This window comes from Mus pahari, chromosome 6 (genome assembly GCF_900095145.1).
Source record: "Mus pahari chromosome 6, PAHARI_EIJ_v1.1, whole genome shotgun sequence".
Lineage (NCBI taxonomy): Eukaryota > Metazoa > Chordata > Mammalia > Rodentia > Muridae > Mus > Mus pahari.
In genome coordinates this window covers 38,445,368-38,460,023 of record NC_034595.1, presented here as the reverse complement: position 1 = coordinate 38,460,023, position 14,656 = coordinate 38,445,368, and the positions used below count along the sequence as shown (strand labels likewise).

The 14,656-nt window shown below is 42.6% G+C and overlaps 1 protein-coding gene across 2 annotated transcripts in view; it reads left to right on the top strand.

The window, feature by feature from the left end:
* The window catches only part of Saxo1 (stabilizer of axonemal microtubules 1), a 95,168-nt gene that overhangs the window by 59,594 nt on the left and 20,918 nt on the right, over positions 1-14,656 (top strand). For both annotated transcript variants that reach the window (XM_021201168.1, XM_021201169.1), the window contains exon 2: positions 10,093-10,272. In XM_021201168.1, the coding sequence (XP_021056827.1) occupies positions 10,093-10,272 (180 nt within the window). The remainder of the gene's footprint in view (positions 1-10,092; positions 10,273-14,656) is intronic.

The window sequence follows — 14,656 nt, the reverse complement described above, 5'->3', positions numbered from 1 at the left end:
GTGGGTGGGTAGGGGAGCAGGGGTGGGGGTGGGGTATAGGGAACTTTCGGGATAGCATTTGAAATGTAAATAAAGAAAATAATAATAAATAAATTAAAAAAAGAAATAGTCTATAACCCATAAAACATATACAATTGTGATATCAATGAAAAATAGAAAATGTTAGATGATGAGAAGTCAAAATGGCAAAAATGAAAAAGAGGAACATAGTACTATTTAGTGTCTGAGCAGGGGTGTCAGAGTCAGTGACCGTGTCCAGTGGTCTCATCAATAACCCTGAGGAGAGCTGGGGGGGAGAGGGTTAGTAAGAGGGTTCTGTGGGTAAAAGATACTTGCTGCGAAAGCCTGGCCACCTGAGTTTGATCCCTGGAGCCCCTATCAACACAGGAGAGATCAGACTCTGTAAGTTGTTCATTGATCTGCACACACATGCTGTGGCTCCCTTCTTTCACACAACATACAATTAACATATTTAAATGTGGTGGCATCTAGAGTGGACCTTTGAAAGGAAGCATTTTGTATAAGTGAGGGTAGAGGAGAAGAGCTAATGTAGGGAGTGATACAGGCTCATCGAGTGGTAGCTCAAAGCCGTGGGTTGAGCTTAAACTATGGGAGAACTTCATTTCCACGTCTTTTAGTATTTCTGACTATGCCACATGAAGGCATTTTAGAGAACTCAAGAAGCAAACTGCAAATTAGAAAACAAAATTTTCTTTCTTGAGACAGGTTTAATGTAGCTTAGGCTGGCCACGAACTTGCTTTGCAGATGAAGGTGGCCTTGGACTCTTAAGTTCTGAGAAAATGGGAATGAACCATCAGGGATGGTTTACAAATATTTGTAAGCATTTGTGTCCAGCCACATTTATAGTAAGCACTGAGAACCTATGTGTGCTGGCAGCTTCTTTGAACTGTCAGATTCTAGATCTGTGTTTTCCAGTATGAAAGCTACTATCACACGGGGCTGCTGAGCACTTGAGATGTGGCTAGTCTAAACTGAGATATACTATAAATGTACAATAAATGTTGGATTTTGAAGAGTATAAAATAGCACAATAATTTTTATACTGATGGTTTGTTGAAATGAAATATTATGGAAAAAGCTGAGTAAGTAAAGCTTTCCTTGTTTCTTTATACCATTTTAATGTGACCAACGGACGTAAGGTGACATACGTGGTTTGTATTTTATTTCTAGTGAATGACGTTATTCAAGGGAACCATTCTAACTCCTGTCATCCATTGTAGGGTAACCTGAGTCACAGATGGCTTGGGCCAGATGCATGTTGGGGGAGTGCCTTATGATAGGACCTGCACTGTATCCACAGCTGGGTTGTGTCTATTATTCTGAGCTGCAATATTGTTATCTGCGTATGAGTCATTGGGTTGAATATTTTTCATACCCCTTCTCAGTTTTAAAGTTCTGAATCTAGTTTGGAGCCAGTGCTCAGAATTAGCTATTATTAATTTTCTTGTGACTTTCGTCAAGTCTCTACTACACCCTTTCCCAGGTGTCGGAGTAAGCTAGGATTGTTTCTTTTTCTCTCTCAAGTGGAAAGACTTTAGAGAGTTCTGCTGAATTAAGACCCCCTTTGCCCTCTTGGTTTTACACCCCTCATCCTCCACTGTTTGTTCCATCTGGGATTTTGTGAGTAGGCACCAGAGCAAGGTGGCCAAGGCAGCTGTTCAATGACACAAGTGCCCCAACTAGAAGGACTTTCGGGAATTTGGTTCATGGTCATCAAACCTACTTTCAAATGTCCCAGGAATGGTGATCTACAAATGTGCTTAGATCCCACAAAACCAAGAATCTAAATCTTTTGTATATTTAGGCTGTAGATGGAGCACAGGGATCATTTTTATTTTCCTGGTGACTTGTAAATATTTTTTTTCAAGTACATGTATGCCTCAGGTATCAGCCTGCCTGCCTGCCTGTCTGTTTGTCTGTCGGTCTGTGTAGATGCGGGCACCCTTGGAGGCCAGAAAAGGATATCAGATCTCCTGGAGTTAGAAGCGATTGTGAACTGCCTGACATGCATACTGGGAACTGAATTTGGGTCTTCTTCAAGAGCGGCAAGTGCTCTTAACAACCACCATTTCTTCAACCCTGAACATATTTTTCTTTTAGCAGTTCTTCCTCCTATGTAGTGCCTTTCTTCTGTTTCCCATTCAACTATTACTTGAATTTGTCAGATGCTAGGCTAGCTTCCAGGATAGAGACATCAGACTTAGTCTTTATCCCAAGGGCAGGTAGATGATCAAATACATGGATCTCAGAGTCTTGAGAGATCTCAGGCTGTGTTATGCTACAGGCAGATGAAGGAGATATGAGCAAACTTAGACCACGAAACATTTACTTTTCACTTAAAAATTTAAAAGTATAATACATGAGTACTACATTTATAGTATTTCCCCCTCTCTCCCCTCCCTTTGACTCCTCCCATGTCTTCTGACTCCCTCTCAGATTTATGGCTAATTATATTGAATTATTATTGTGACACACACACACTGCTGAATCAATTTATTGTTGTTTGTATGTACTTGTGGTTAGGGTTGAGCAGTTGAGATCAGACAAGCTCTCAAGTAGCTCAACCAGAGAGAAGGCTGATTCTCTCTCGGCCACCACTATTTACCTATAGCTCCTCATCTAGTGGTAGAGCCTCGTGAAAATTCTCTTATCCAAGTTGGTATGTTAACTGGTGGTATCATGTGCAGGTCATGTTTAAGAAACTGCGTTGTTAAGATTTAATGGCTTTCCTACCATATATAGAAGATTCTACCTTTTGGGAGATATCCTGACTCTCTGGCTTTTACAACCTTTCTCTTACCTTATGAACCAATGTTCCCTGAATCTTAGGTGTAGGGTTAAGTAGTAGATGTATTAACCGGGGATGTGCACTCCATAGACATTTTCCCCCTGCATGTTGACCAGGTGTGGATTCCAAAATTGTCTTTTGATTTATTTTATGTGTACGAGTGTTTTGCCTGTATGTATGCATGTACATATGTTTCCATGTGTATGCCTGGTCCTAGGAGAGGCCAAAAGAGGATATCAGGTTCTCTGGGACTGTAGTTATTAATAGCGAGCATCCAGCATGTGAGTGCTGGGAACCAAACCTGGCTCTCTGTAAGAATAAGTGTTCTTAATTGTTAAGCCATCTCTCCACCCCCAGTTATATATTTTTGTAATGGCTTCTGTCTTCTATAAGAGAAGCTTCTTTGGTGAAAGGGGAGAGCTACATTTGTCTGTGGAGATACAAATAAGGATTTAGAGTGTAGTTGGGAGTTACACTGGTTTAGGAAATTGGCAATAGTGAATTCTCCTCACCCACAAGAAATGAGCTAGGTTTGTAAATCTTGAAAAATTCCAGGTATGAATTCCCTCCTGTTGAGTGGAATTAAGTCTAATTAGACAGCTGTTGGTTACATCTAGGCTGTAAGTGCCACTATTGCAAATTTTGGAATATCTTGCCAAATGAAACATTTTAGAGCAAAAGTTTTTGATATTTTAAAGTAAAATGAATATTCAGTTAACTCATAAGTCTGGTAAATAAAACCTGTTTAACAAATGTATGTCAGTACACATTTCCTTTAATGGAACTTCAATCTGTATGGAAGCTTATTGCCACATTGAAATTCACTTTAAGATATAGACCACATTGTAGAATTTTGCCATTAAATTTATTTTTCTTTTTGGAATAAGTGGTTATAATATACTGCATATAAGAGAAATAGCAGCAGGCCCAAAGGAACATTTCACTGGTTTAAAAGGCAGGGCCTCTGAAGCCGGAAAAGATGCCTCTGCCTGTAGAGTTCGTTAGACTGAAAACGCCTGACTCAAGCTAGGCTTAGTGAGATCTTGACTTTTCTCTCAAGAGTGTGTGAGTGAACTATATGTGCAGTGCCATTTTTGCTAAGCTGAACTTCCTGGCTTTTGGTTTGAGGTTTGTAGGAGTCCTAAAAATGGTTGGCGTAAAGTGAGAACTCAGATAACTGGATTGATTATGAACACAGGAATGAACATAATATCTTTTATATACAGTGGGAAGCATTTATTTTGAAAACCCTAGTTTCTCTCTAGAGTGAACTCATCTATGCAATGGCTATTAACTATTTTATGAATGTGCATAAGATGTGATCAATATTATACATTAAATGATAACGATGTGTGCTTAAAGAAAGTTCTGTTGATCATTTAACACCATAAAGTATATAGGGTCTGTGGAAGACCTCCTTGTAAACAGGAATACAGCGATCTCCTTATCCTGGTTTCTCTGCATTTTCAGTAACTTCACAGTTAAATACAGTAAGGCCATATTAAGTGGAAGATTCTAGAAGTCACTCCTAAGTTAAAATTAGTGCCCTTCTGAGTAGTGAGATTAAATCTATCTCCAGCTTGCTAATCATCACTTTATCCAGTGCTTCCACTCTGTCTCGGCTGCTTGCCCTCCAATGTTTAGCTAAGTGTTCATCTATCAGATCAATTTGTGGTATTGAAAGGATTATACACAGCAATCTTTATATTACCTAATAATAGTCCCAAAGTATCAGAGCATCCGGATACACCAAAGCAGCCAGTAAGGTGCTTCCTCAAGCGCAAAGGTGAGTTCTCAACTTAATGAAGAAAAAGTGTCATATGCTGAGGTCACTGAGATCTATACTCACAGTTATTGCTAGCCTCTTTATAACCCCTTTCTGTGCTTGATTTACAAATTAAACTTAGACTTAGGTAAGTATGGATCACATAAATATAGTACAAATAGGGTTCAACATTGACTATGGCTTCAGGCATCTGGCAGTGGTTTTGGAATGTATCCATAAGCTGGGAGACTATATATCAAATATTTACCATGAGTCAAAGGTTTTTATGATAAAAATGAACAGCAATCAAGATAACATCTTAAGGCTTTTTCTATTTTTCAGCCTTACAAATGAAACTGAAATGAACAGGGATGTTATGTAAAAGCACTTGCTATTCACATATGATTAGAGAGAGATGTATGGAAGAGCGGTGGAAGCGCAATGTGTCTGTAAACTGTTGAATTAACAGCAGGGGGCAACTAGACTACCGTTGTCTGGGACACAGCCTACTTACCTTTTAACCCTTAAAAAAGCGACATACTGCTCTCTAGGACAAAATTACAGAAAATTCTTAGAGTTACAGGAAATTAGGTAGCTCAGAGTCCCATACATTCTTTCTGATGTACTTAGTTTTCTCTCTCTCTCTCTTTTTTTTTTTTTTTAGTTTTTCGAGACAGAGTTTCTCTGTGTAGCCCTGGCTGTCCTGGAACTCACTTTGTAGACCAGGCTGGCCTCGAACTCAGAAATCCGCCTGCCTCTGCCTCCCGAGTGCTGGGATTAAAGGCGTGCGCCATCATGCCTGCCTCTAGTTTTCTTTTTATTTGTTGTTGTTGAGATCTGCCTGCCTCTGCCTCCCGAGTGCTGGGATTAAAGGCGTGCGCCATCATGCCTGCCTCTAGTTTTCTTTTTATTAACATTTTGTATCAGTGTTGTCATATGATAAGTAAATAAATCAATTTTGGTATAAACAAAAATGACTCTTATTAAATCATACTCAATATTAATTAATTAAAATTAAATATCTAAACATCAAGTAAATAAATATATTAAATATAAGTACATTTACATTTAATTAAACATCTATTTAACAAATATATTAAATATATAATGTATATATGCATATGTATTATTTACTGGTGCTTGAAATTGAACCTAGGACTTCTTATATGCTAATCAGTTAATTAAATATCTAAACATCAAGTAAATAAATATATTAAATATAAGTACATTTACATTTAATAAGGATATTAAACATCTATTTAATAAATATATTAAATATATATTGTATATATGCATATGTATTATTTACTGGTGCTTGAAATTGAACCTAGGACTTCTTATATGCTAATCAGTCCCATCACTGATCTGTCTACCCCAGCTCTCATTATCTTACATTATTTTTTTACCAAGTGTGGTGGGATCACACAGGTATAATACTGACAAGGTCAAGGCAGAAGGATGCTTAACTTTGTTAGAGACCATCCAGTGCCACAGAGCAAGACCCTGCCTCAAACACTACTGACCAACCAACCAAAGCAAGTGCTTTCTGTATTCTTACTTCTGGTTTTGTTCCGGCATTTAAGATGGAGCCTTACTATAAAGCCTAGGCTGGCCCCTTATGTGCTATTCTTCTACCTCTGCTTCCTGAGTGCTGATATCACACCCTGTGCCTTAGTTCTGCTGATTTTTACAAATGTCTAGATCTCCTATGTTTTCATTTGTTTTCTGTTGCTGTGATAAAACACTCTGACCAAATTAGGGAGGAAAGGGCTTATTTGGCTCACATTCCAGGCCACAGTCCATCACTGAGGGAAGCTAGGGCAGGAACTCAAAGCAGAGCCCCTGGAGGAATGCTGCTTTCTGGCTTGCTCATTGGCTCAGATAATTTTTTTTAAATACTACCCAGCCCCATGTACTTAGGGATGGTGTTACGTACAGTGGGCTAGACCCTCCCAAGTCAATCATCAATCAAGACAGTGTCTCACAGACACACCCACAGGGCTTGATTTGAGGCAATCCTTCAAAGAGGCTCCCTTTTCCCAAGTAACTCTGAGTTATATCTGCTTGACCTGGCACAGACCCATGCAGGCCCTGTGCATGCTGCCTCCGTCTCTGCAAGTTCACATGAGCGTTGATCATGGTGACTTAGAGGAGCTTGTTCTTCTGCTGTCTTCCATCCCCTCTGGCTCTTACGCTCTTTCTGTCTCCTCTTCCTCAGGGTTTCCTGAGGCTCCCCTTTAAAAGCATCTCCTTTACGCCTGAGCGTTCCAAGGTCTCTCACTTGATTCGTAATGTCTGCCTGTGGGTCTCTGTGTTTCTTCCCATTTGCTGCAGGAGAGAGCTTCTGTGACGATGGCTGAGCAGAGCATTGGTCTGCTTCCCCGGCTGGAGTCTGGATGTTCTACACTTTATCTGTTCATCTACCACCTTTAGTTAGTGGCTGTTAAAGTATACACGTCAACTTTTCAATTGGGTACACGCTCAGGAGGGTGATTCTTATTTAGTGAGACCCCATGTAGCTTTGACAGAAAACTGAGTAGCCGAGGGCTAGGGGTTTAGTTCAGTCACAAGGCAGCTTAGGGCTCTATCTAGAGCACTGCAAAACAAACCAGTAAGGACAAAGCCTGTTCTTCTAGTTGTGTATTTCAAAATATTTATGTCTGTCTACCATCTATTTACTTTTAGTGAGACAGGGTCCCTCCATGTAGCTCAGGTGGGCTCCAAGTTTGAGTTTCTTCTCCTTGTGCATTTTGAGTACAGGCACATTATACCACTTTCACATCTTTATCTGCAAAGAACGAGAGCTTCTGCTCTCCTGAATCCTCACGGACAGAAATGGCTTACACTGAGCTGCCACAAACTCCTGGTCTCTCTGCTCGTTGTTCCTGCTTCCCATGTGCTATCCCAGAGTGTTGTCTTGATTTCTGTAATTAAAATATAAAAATAAGCTGTGTGTGCTGACACACACCCGTGATCTTTGCTCTTGGGAGGCTAAAGCAAGATTTTGAATTTGAGATCATTCAGGGCTATATAACAAGACCTAGTTTTTTTTTTTTTTTAAAGTTAAAATGTGTTATTTCTTGGTATGTCTAAGTTTGAAATCATTGAGAATTCTGTCTTGAGATATTTATATCTGATGACCTGTTGTCTCTTAGACTTTGTGTGTGCATACACACATAAGTTATATACTACTTATTTAGTTTCTGGAAGTTACAACAGCTGCCCTTTGGCCATCTATCAGTAGAGAGTTTCATTTTTTTTTTTTTAACATGTATGTAAAGTGGGAAAGGCTCACTATAAATTACAGCTTAAATGGTATTCATTTATAAGTCATTTAATTTTTACACGTAGTCTTTCAATCGATCATTATTTTCCAAATGCTCACTATGTGCTAGTCAGGCTATTAGGTATCAGGGATGTAGCAGTGAGTTAGCTAAAGGTCCCGAGGCTGGAAGACAAGGTGAGCAGTGAGCAAATGAAGGTTGAGGGGAGGAAGTGGATGGGCACTTGACAGGAAGATGGAGGGTGGTAACGAATGTCTTTGGGTTTACGATGACCAGGGCGTGTTTTTCTGAGGATGTGATTGAGATGAGACTGGAAAGAGCAGATGAGCAGAATTGCTATGCTATAGGTTCTGTAAACTTCCAAACTGAGGTAGGGACGGGGCAGACGGCTCGGCGAGCAGCTGTGCTTTCTGTGCAAGTCCAAGAACCTAGGTTTGAATCCCCAACGGCCACGTGACGCTGGGTGTGGCTGCTCATGCTTGTCATTCCAGGTTGGGGGACAGAGATGGCCAGCCACTTGGTTTCAAAAAAACAAGGAGAAAAATTGATGGGATACGTACCTGACTTCCACTCTGGCCTCTGTCTGCATGCATGAGTGTGCATTTACACACACATGGGCATATGCCATGTGAACATATAAATAGAAATTAAAGGAATCAGGCATGATTTAGCGGCATGATTTCACTTGTATGCAGTGGTGATTCTCTGAACTGACCCAGGAGCCCAGTTAGAAATCACACCAGTTTGGCCCAGAGCAGAGCCTTGGAGCGCATCTGTTGGGGAGAATAGAATCTTGGCAGGAGATAGGGAAGGGGAGGAGTAGAAGCCATGCCTTTTGCATTGGAGGTTAGCAAACAGCAGTGTGGCTGAAAGGGAGTAAGGCCTTGAGAGAGAGAAGAGAAATGCCTGGAGGGTCAGGGAAGGCATGCTTAGGCTTCTGGACAGGTTCTGAAAGAAAAGTAGGAAAAGGAGAGGTTATACTTAGGGAAGCAGGAGGGCTTAGCAGTGGAGCCACGAGGGAGGCTCTGTAAGCAGCTGTCGGAAAGTGAGGGGCTTCTGGGAAGGGAGAACACGGTATCTCACTAAGGGGGATAATCATTCCTCTCATCTCTTTAGCATGTCTTCTGATAAATCTGCTTGAGAGGGGTGGTTCCATAGACACCCGGCTAGGTGATTGACAGGCCCAACTGGACTGATTTTTGTTCCCCTGCATCTATGTTTGTTAAAGTATCAGAGCCTCTAAAACGAGTTACGGGCAGTTGTGAGCTGCCACGTAAGTACCGTGAATTGAACCCTGGTCCTCTGGAAGAGCAGCCAGTGTTCTTGACGACCACTCAACCATCTTTCCAACTCTCTGGATTGATTCCTAAGGGAGGGATGGGTCCTATTTATTGTTCTACGTTTTGGAGATGATTGGCTGTTTCCACCAAGTACAAGTATAGCTCCTTCTTTTGACAGGGGGGGATGAGGAGGGACGCCTGTGATGTTTTCCTTTCTAGTGTTACAGACAGGGTCTAGGGTGAACCTCAATGACCTTCAGGGTTCTGATCCTCATGTAGTTACCTAACATTCTTTTTCTCTCCCACTGTAAGAGCTGAGACCCTAAGATCATGAGCTGAAGTTGACCCAGAGGTCCAGTTCCAAAGCTGTTCACCAGAGGGGACTGGTAGCTGCACTGGGGTTTAGGTTGCACCCTAATGTGTGAAGCTTCCAGGAAGGGGTGCCCACTCAGGAGGAGAGAAATAGCAAACCAGAACCCTTATCTGGCATTCCTGGCCTGTGACCAGGACGGGGGCCAAGGACATGTCCAGCTTCTGACCAAGGATAACAGGGGAACTCCTGTGTCGGGGATCTGGAAGCTGCCTGATCAATTTCTACCTCGGGTTTCTCAGAAGGGCAGTTGGGTATGGTGACCCACCGAAGGGTTGGACACCAAAGTCATTTAGTACGGTATAGACCATTTTAAACACTTCCACAAGCAGTGTGACAATTGACAATTGAACATCAGCCATGCTTGCATGTAATTTTTATGATCCACATATTTCGATTAAACGGTTGAGGCGATCTTTTAGGTTTTGACATGTACATGGTGAAATGGAGGAAAGGAAGGTCGAATTCTGAATTTTAATGGCAGAAGCCGGTCTGCATGACATTTTGGAGGACAAGGATTTTCAGACTGCATGTATTCCTGTCAAGAAAGTAACGAAGCAAACTCCCCATGTATCTTTTGTAGGCGGCATCGCTGTCCACATCTTCCTACGAAGATTTATGATAAAACAGAGAAACCATGTCTTCTCTCTGAGTACACCGAGAATTATCCCATCTATGAGTCTTACCTGCCCAGAAATTCCTTCAAGCCCGAGCGGTCCTACCGGAAAGCATCTGTACCAATGGAAGGTCTGACCACATGCAGGTGAGGGCAAAGGGTTGCTGGTAAACAAATGGATGGCCTGAAACTAGTAACGCATCGTGTCGTGTCAAGGTAACAGCGTGCGGTGTGGAATTCGACATTAGTGCCTTAATGCTAAGGTAACAGATAGCTCTGAAAGAGATTCGTGTAGTTGTTAGCTTTCTTAACTCTTACCAACTCTTACCAAACACTCTCTTACTGACAATTCTTGCTTGTTGAAGTGGAGGGTCAGGTCTAAATGGGTCTGTCTAAATTACTTAAAGGTGGTTAAGTTAAAGATAGAAGGAGAGGGCCTGCTGCTGGAAAAGGAATTGTGGAACGTTCCATAAAACTTGGCTGGAAAACAAAGACTGGTAATAAAGAATGGGCCCTTCTGTTGTGGCGCTATGGATTTTGAATTATAGACCCCACAAATATTCAAGATATGCAAAGAACATACTTAATTTTAAGTTGATCCTGCTATGCTCTAGTTGGTTTCCAAGTTGAGATTGCTAGGATCTAGGGTCATGTAGGCACGGAACTGCCTCTGTCAGTGTCTTGGGGATCCTTATGGCTAGGGCGATGGGGGAAGTGCTCAGTCTGAGGGTTCTGCGCTCACAAGACTATGTATTTTCCATTGACAGTTTGGCTAGTGGCCTCCTGATGGTGATCCCTGGCTTAGTCATCTGTGGTGTTAGGAGCATCTTTGAATGCAGATGGGTGGGATTTCAGGTCCAGCCAGTCAGTCTCTTATAGAAACCTGAACCTTGGTGTGTTCTTGGTCTCCTTATTCCTCATCTCCAAAAGACAGGATTTCTGTGCTGTGGAGCTAACAGTGTACCCCATTTGTTCCCTCACAGCATATAGGTAGCACAGATGCGTGGACAACTTGCTGAATGTCCTCCCCTGGTTCACCTCTTGCGTGGTAATTTTGTGTGGTTTCAATAATGATTCCAGCTGGCCTGAGGTGGAACATGACATCTTTTTCCCCAAATAATGGAAACTTCTTCTCTTGAGAGTTTGACTTGTAAGTGTTCTTATCTAAAAGCCAGGTGCTGTATGCTTAGACCCATAGAAGCCATGTCTAGGTTAGGGCAGGAGGCCATCTAAGGGGAGGAATGAAGTTAAGGGATTTCTGAGCTTGGTAGGAACTACTGGACAGGGACATCTTGAGAAAGGCAGGCAGCTGAGGGATTTGTCTGATGCCTAGCGGTTACTGTACATGACCTGGTTTGAGGATAGCGGTTCTGGGTCCTGGTGCATTTGAATCGTGCAACTTACAGCTGCTCCTTTCAACCAACAGCTTATTAAATGATGTGAACCTGAACCTTATAGTTTGGGCTTCATTTTGCTAAGAACACATCATCTCCAGGGCTCTAGAGCTTGCAGCAAAGACTGTGGGCTTCTCCTGAGCTTTGCTGCTTATTCTGAGAGACCACGGGCCACGCCAAGGAAGTGTCCTGTGCACATGTGTGATGCAGTGGTTTGCAAGGGCTAAACACGGCACCAGGAGCTGACTTCAGACTTCATTTTCTACTCCCAGGTGATCAGTAGTCACCTCTTTACACCCAGTTTTCAAGAAAGGAAGAGCACTTTATTCTGAGATCAAAAGCACTAACTTTAGCAACGTTATGACGGAAATGTATTTTCTGTCCTGGAAGTACAGGAAAACCGATTGAGGCTTGACTGTTGCGAGATGCTCTTGTTCATGTCTAAATCTTAGGAGAGCAAACACACATCCGTCCTCTGAGGCAGGATCCCTGTCCCACTGCCCAGCTGTGAGGCCCTCAGATGTGGAAGCCCTTCATATTTTCCTCCTTCCTAATGTAAAGTACTAATCTCTGACCTGAGCTAAGTTATCTTTGCCCGTGTCATTTATAACAATAAACCCATCTCCCAGCAGGTGCCCCGCCTCAACCAGAGCCACAGTAACAATAAATCCAGTTTATATCAAGAGGTCCCTAGCTACTGAAAGAATTTCCCATACCATTAAGGATTACAGAGCTTTAAAAAAAGAGAAAGGGGTGGAATTCAGTTACTAATGGGGGGAGGGTTGGGGGACCAGCTTGGGAGCTGGGGTGTACCTCTGTCACAGGGCACTTGTGTATCACCTGTAAGGTTCTATGTTCAAGCCCGGAACCTGAGGCTGGAGAGAAAGCTTACAGCAGATTTTTTTCCCTTTTATCCTTTCCTTGGAAGGGAAGCCAGGCACACAAACTCTAGTGGCAGCTGCTCTGCTGTACCTCACTCGCACTGCTGTCTTGCCTCACAGTCTGAGGAAAAGCTGAGCTACTCTCAGGAATGCAAAGCAGCCTGCCTCCCCGGAGGCTTTTAGGGTATGGGATGTGTCATCTGCATGGATTGTCACCCCTCGGCTCCCATGGCTCTCCACTCCTTTCCTTATCTACAGGTGGACCCTGTAGAGTGTCTGAGGCTGGACACGACACTCCCACCTGCTGCATGAAAAAGTCATTTGGTGTCCCGGCTTGGCCGAGTTTGGTGATTAAGTCCAGACACAAACCCCACCTGGCTTCTGGAAAGGTTATCATCCCCGCACGAGGCCTGGTTACAGCTGCACACAACTCTTGCCGACTATAAATTGTGGGGATTTAAAGCAGGTGTCAGAAGGGGAATGCCTGAGAGTTCCAGTCCTTTTTACTGGAGAAAAAAAAAAATTTTTTTTTTCTTTGTCTTTTAAAAATTTTGCAGCCTTTGGTAATTCTCCTGCAGAGGACTTGCCTTTAGTTCAGCTAGATCCAGCATCAAGTTATGATGAAAGTTTGCATTCCTAGCTTTGCTTCTCATTAGGCTATCACTAGATGAAAGACTTGGGATCCCACTTGGGACAATATTTCTGTTGCCTAAGCCGGCTTCTGCAGTGTTATGTAGTACTCTAAAAGGGAGTGAGATGTGGGCAGAGTACATTGGAGGTTCATCCATGCATGCTTGTGGGGAAGGAGAGAGAGAGAGAGGGGGGGGAGAGAAGGGGAGGGGAGGGGAGGGGAGGAGAGGAGAGGAGAGGAGGAGAGATGGATTTGGCTTAAAGGCAGGGGATGTTGGGGTGGATGACTAGTATAGACTCTTTTGTTTTGTTTTATTTTTTAAGGCTCATTGCTAAATAAGTGAGATTAAGAAAGGAAGAGTAATAGAGAAAGGGCATTTGGTACCCTTTTCCAAAGCCAGGAAGGATGGAAGAAATGATAATGAGTCGTCTTGACATGCTGGTTGAACTGTGTGGGTTTTCTTTGTGGATTCTCTGTTACTCAAGGCTGCAGTTATCTGAGTAGGTGGGGGTGGGGGTGAGGCCTGATGAAGACCAGACAAGGTTCTCAGCACTAGGCTTGCCTGGGGAGCCCCGAGAGCCTTGGCTTCCTCGACGTGCACCCTTGATGGAGTTTGTGGACACTTTGCCCATTATTTCATTAAGAATCTACGTTCCTGTTCGTCTGCTCCTCTGCCTCAGTCTCCCCTTTTGGTTGAGATGAGGTAGCTTTTAATCGCTCTGTCTTCACATTCGCTGACCCCTTCCTCCTCTCTCTAAGCCCAGTGAATTATTTTTTCTCAGCTAATATGTTTTTTTAGATTTTTTTTTCTTTGAGATGAGGTCTCCCTCAGAATCCCAGGCTAGCCTGAACTTGGGATCAGATTCTCATTCTCCATCTGAGAGCAGGAATTTGGGGATCACAGGGCTGCACCTCCAGGCCTGCCGTTAGCTTTTTTAGTTTCCATTTGTTGTTGTTGTTGTTGGTTGTTTTTTTTTTTTTTTTTTTTTAATAATAGCTTTTACTTTTGTGTCATTTTCTAGCTCCTGGTTTTTTATAGTTTGTAACGACCTTATTTTGGCCTCTCTCATGAAGCATAGTGAAAGTAGCTGCTCTTGAGATCGCTGCTGGGTTCAGCATCTGCTCTTCTTGAGGCTCGTGGGTCATGTTTTCCTGCAGAGGGTTAAGTAGTTTCGTGTTGGTTCTGGACAGTATTGTGAATGTTGCATTTGGAGACTCTGGATTGTTTCCCTTTTCACATTCTTCTGAAAAGCATTTCTGTTTGTTTGTTTGTTGGACAGGTAATTTGACTAGGCTCAAAGTGTGAATTCCATGTCTTGGGTGGCAGCCCACATTCCGTTTCAATTCAGTTATCCTTAATTCCGAAGCCTGCTTCTGGTTGTGGGATGAGCAGGGATCTAGGCCCAGCGACATACAGGACTTTGGCTTTAGCACCTTCCTTTCCAAGACTGCCTCATTTTGCTTTTCTGTTTTTTTTTTTTTTTTTTTTTTTTTTTTTTTTTTTTTTTTTTCATTAGTGAACAGAAAGAATCTGGCAAAGGCTGGTTTTAGCTGCCTCATCTGGCACAGGCTGGTGACTGCCTTCAGGCTGAAGCTGTGACTCACAAGGAGTTCATGGAAACTGA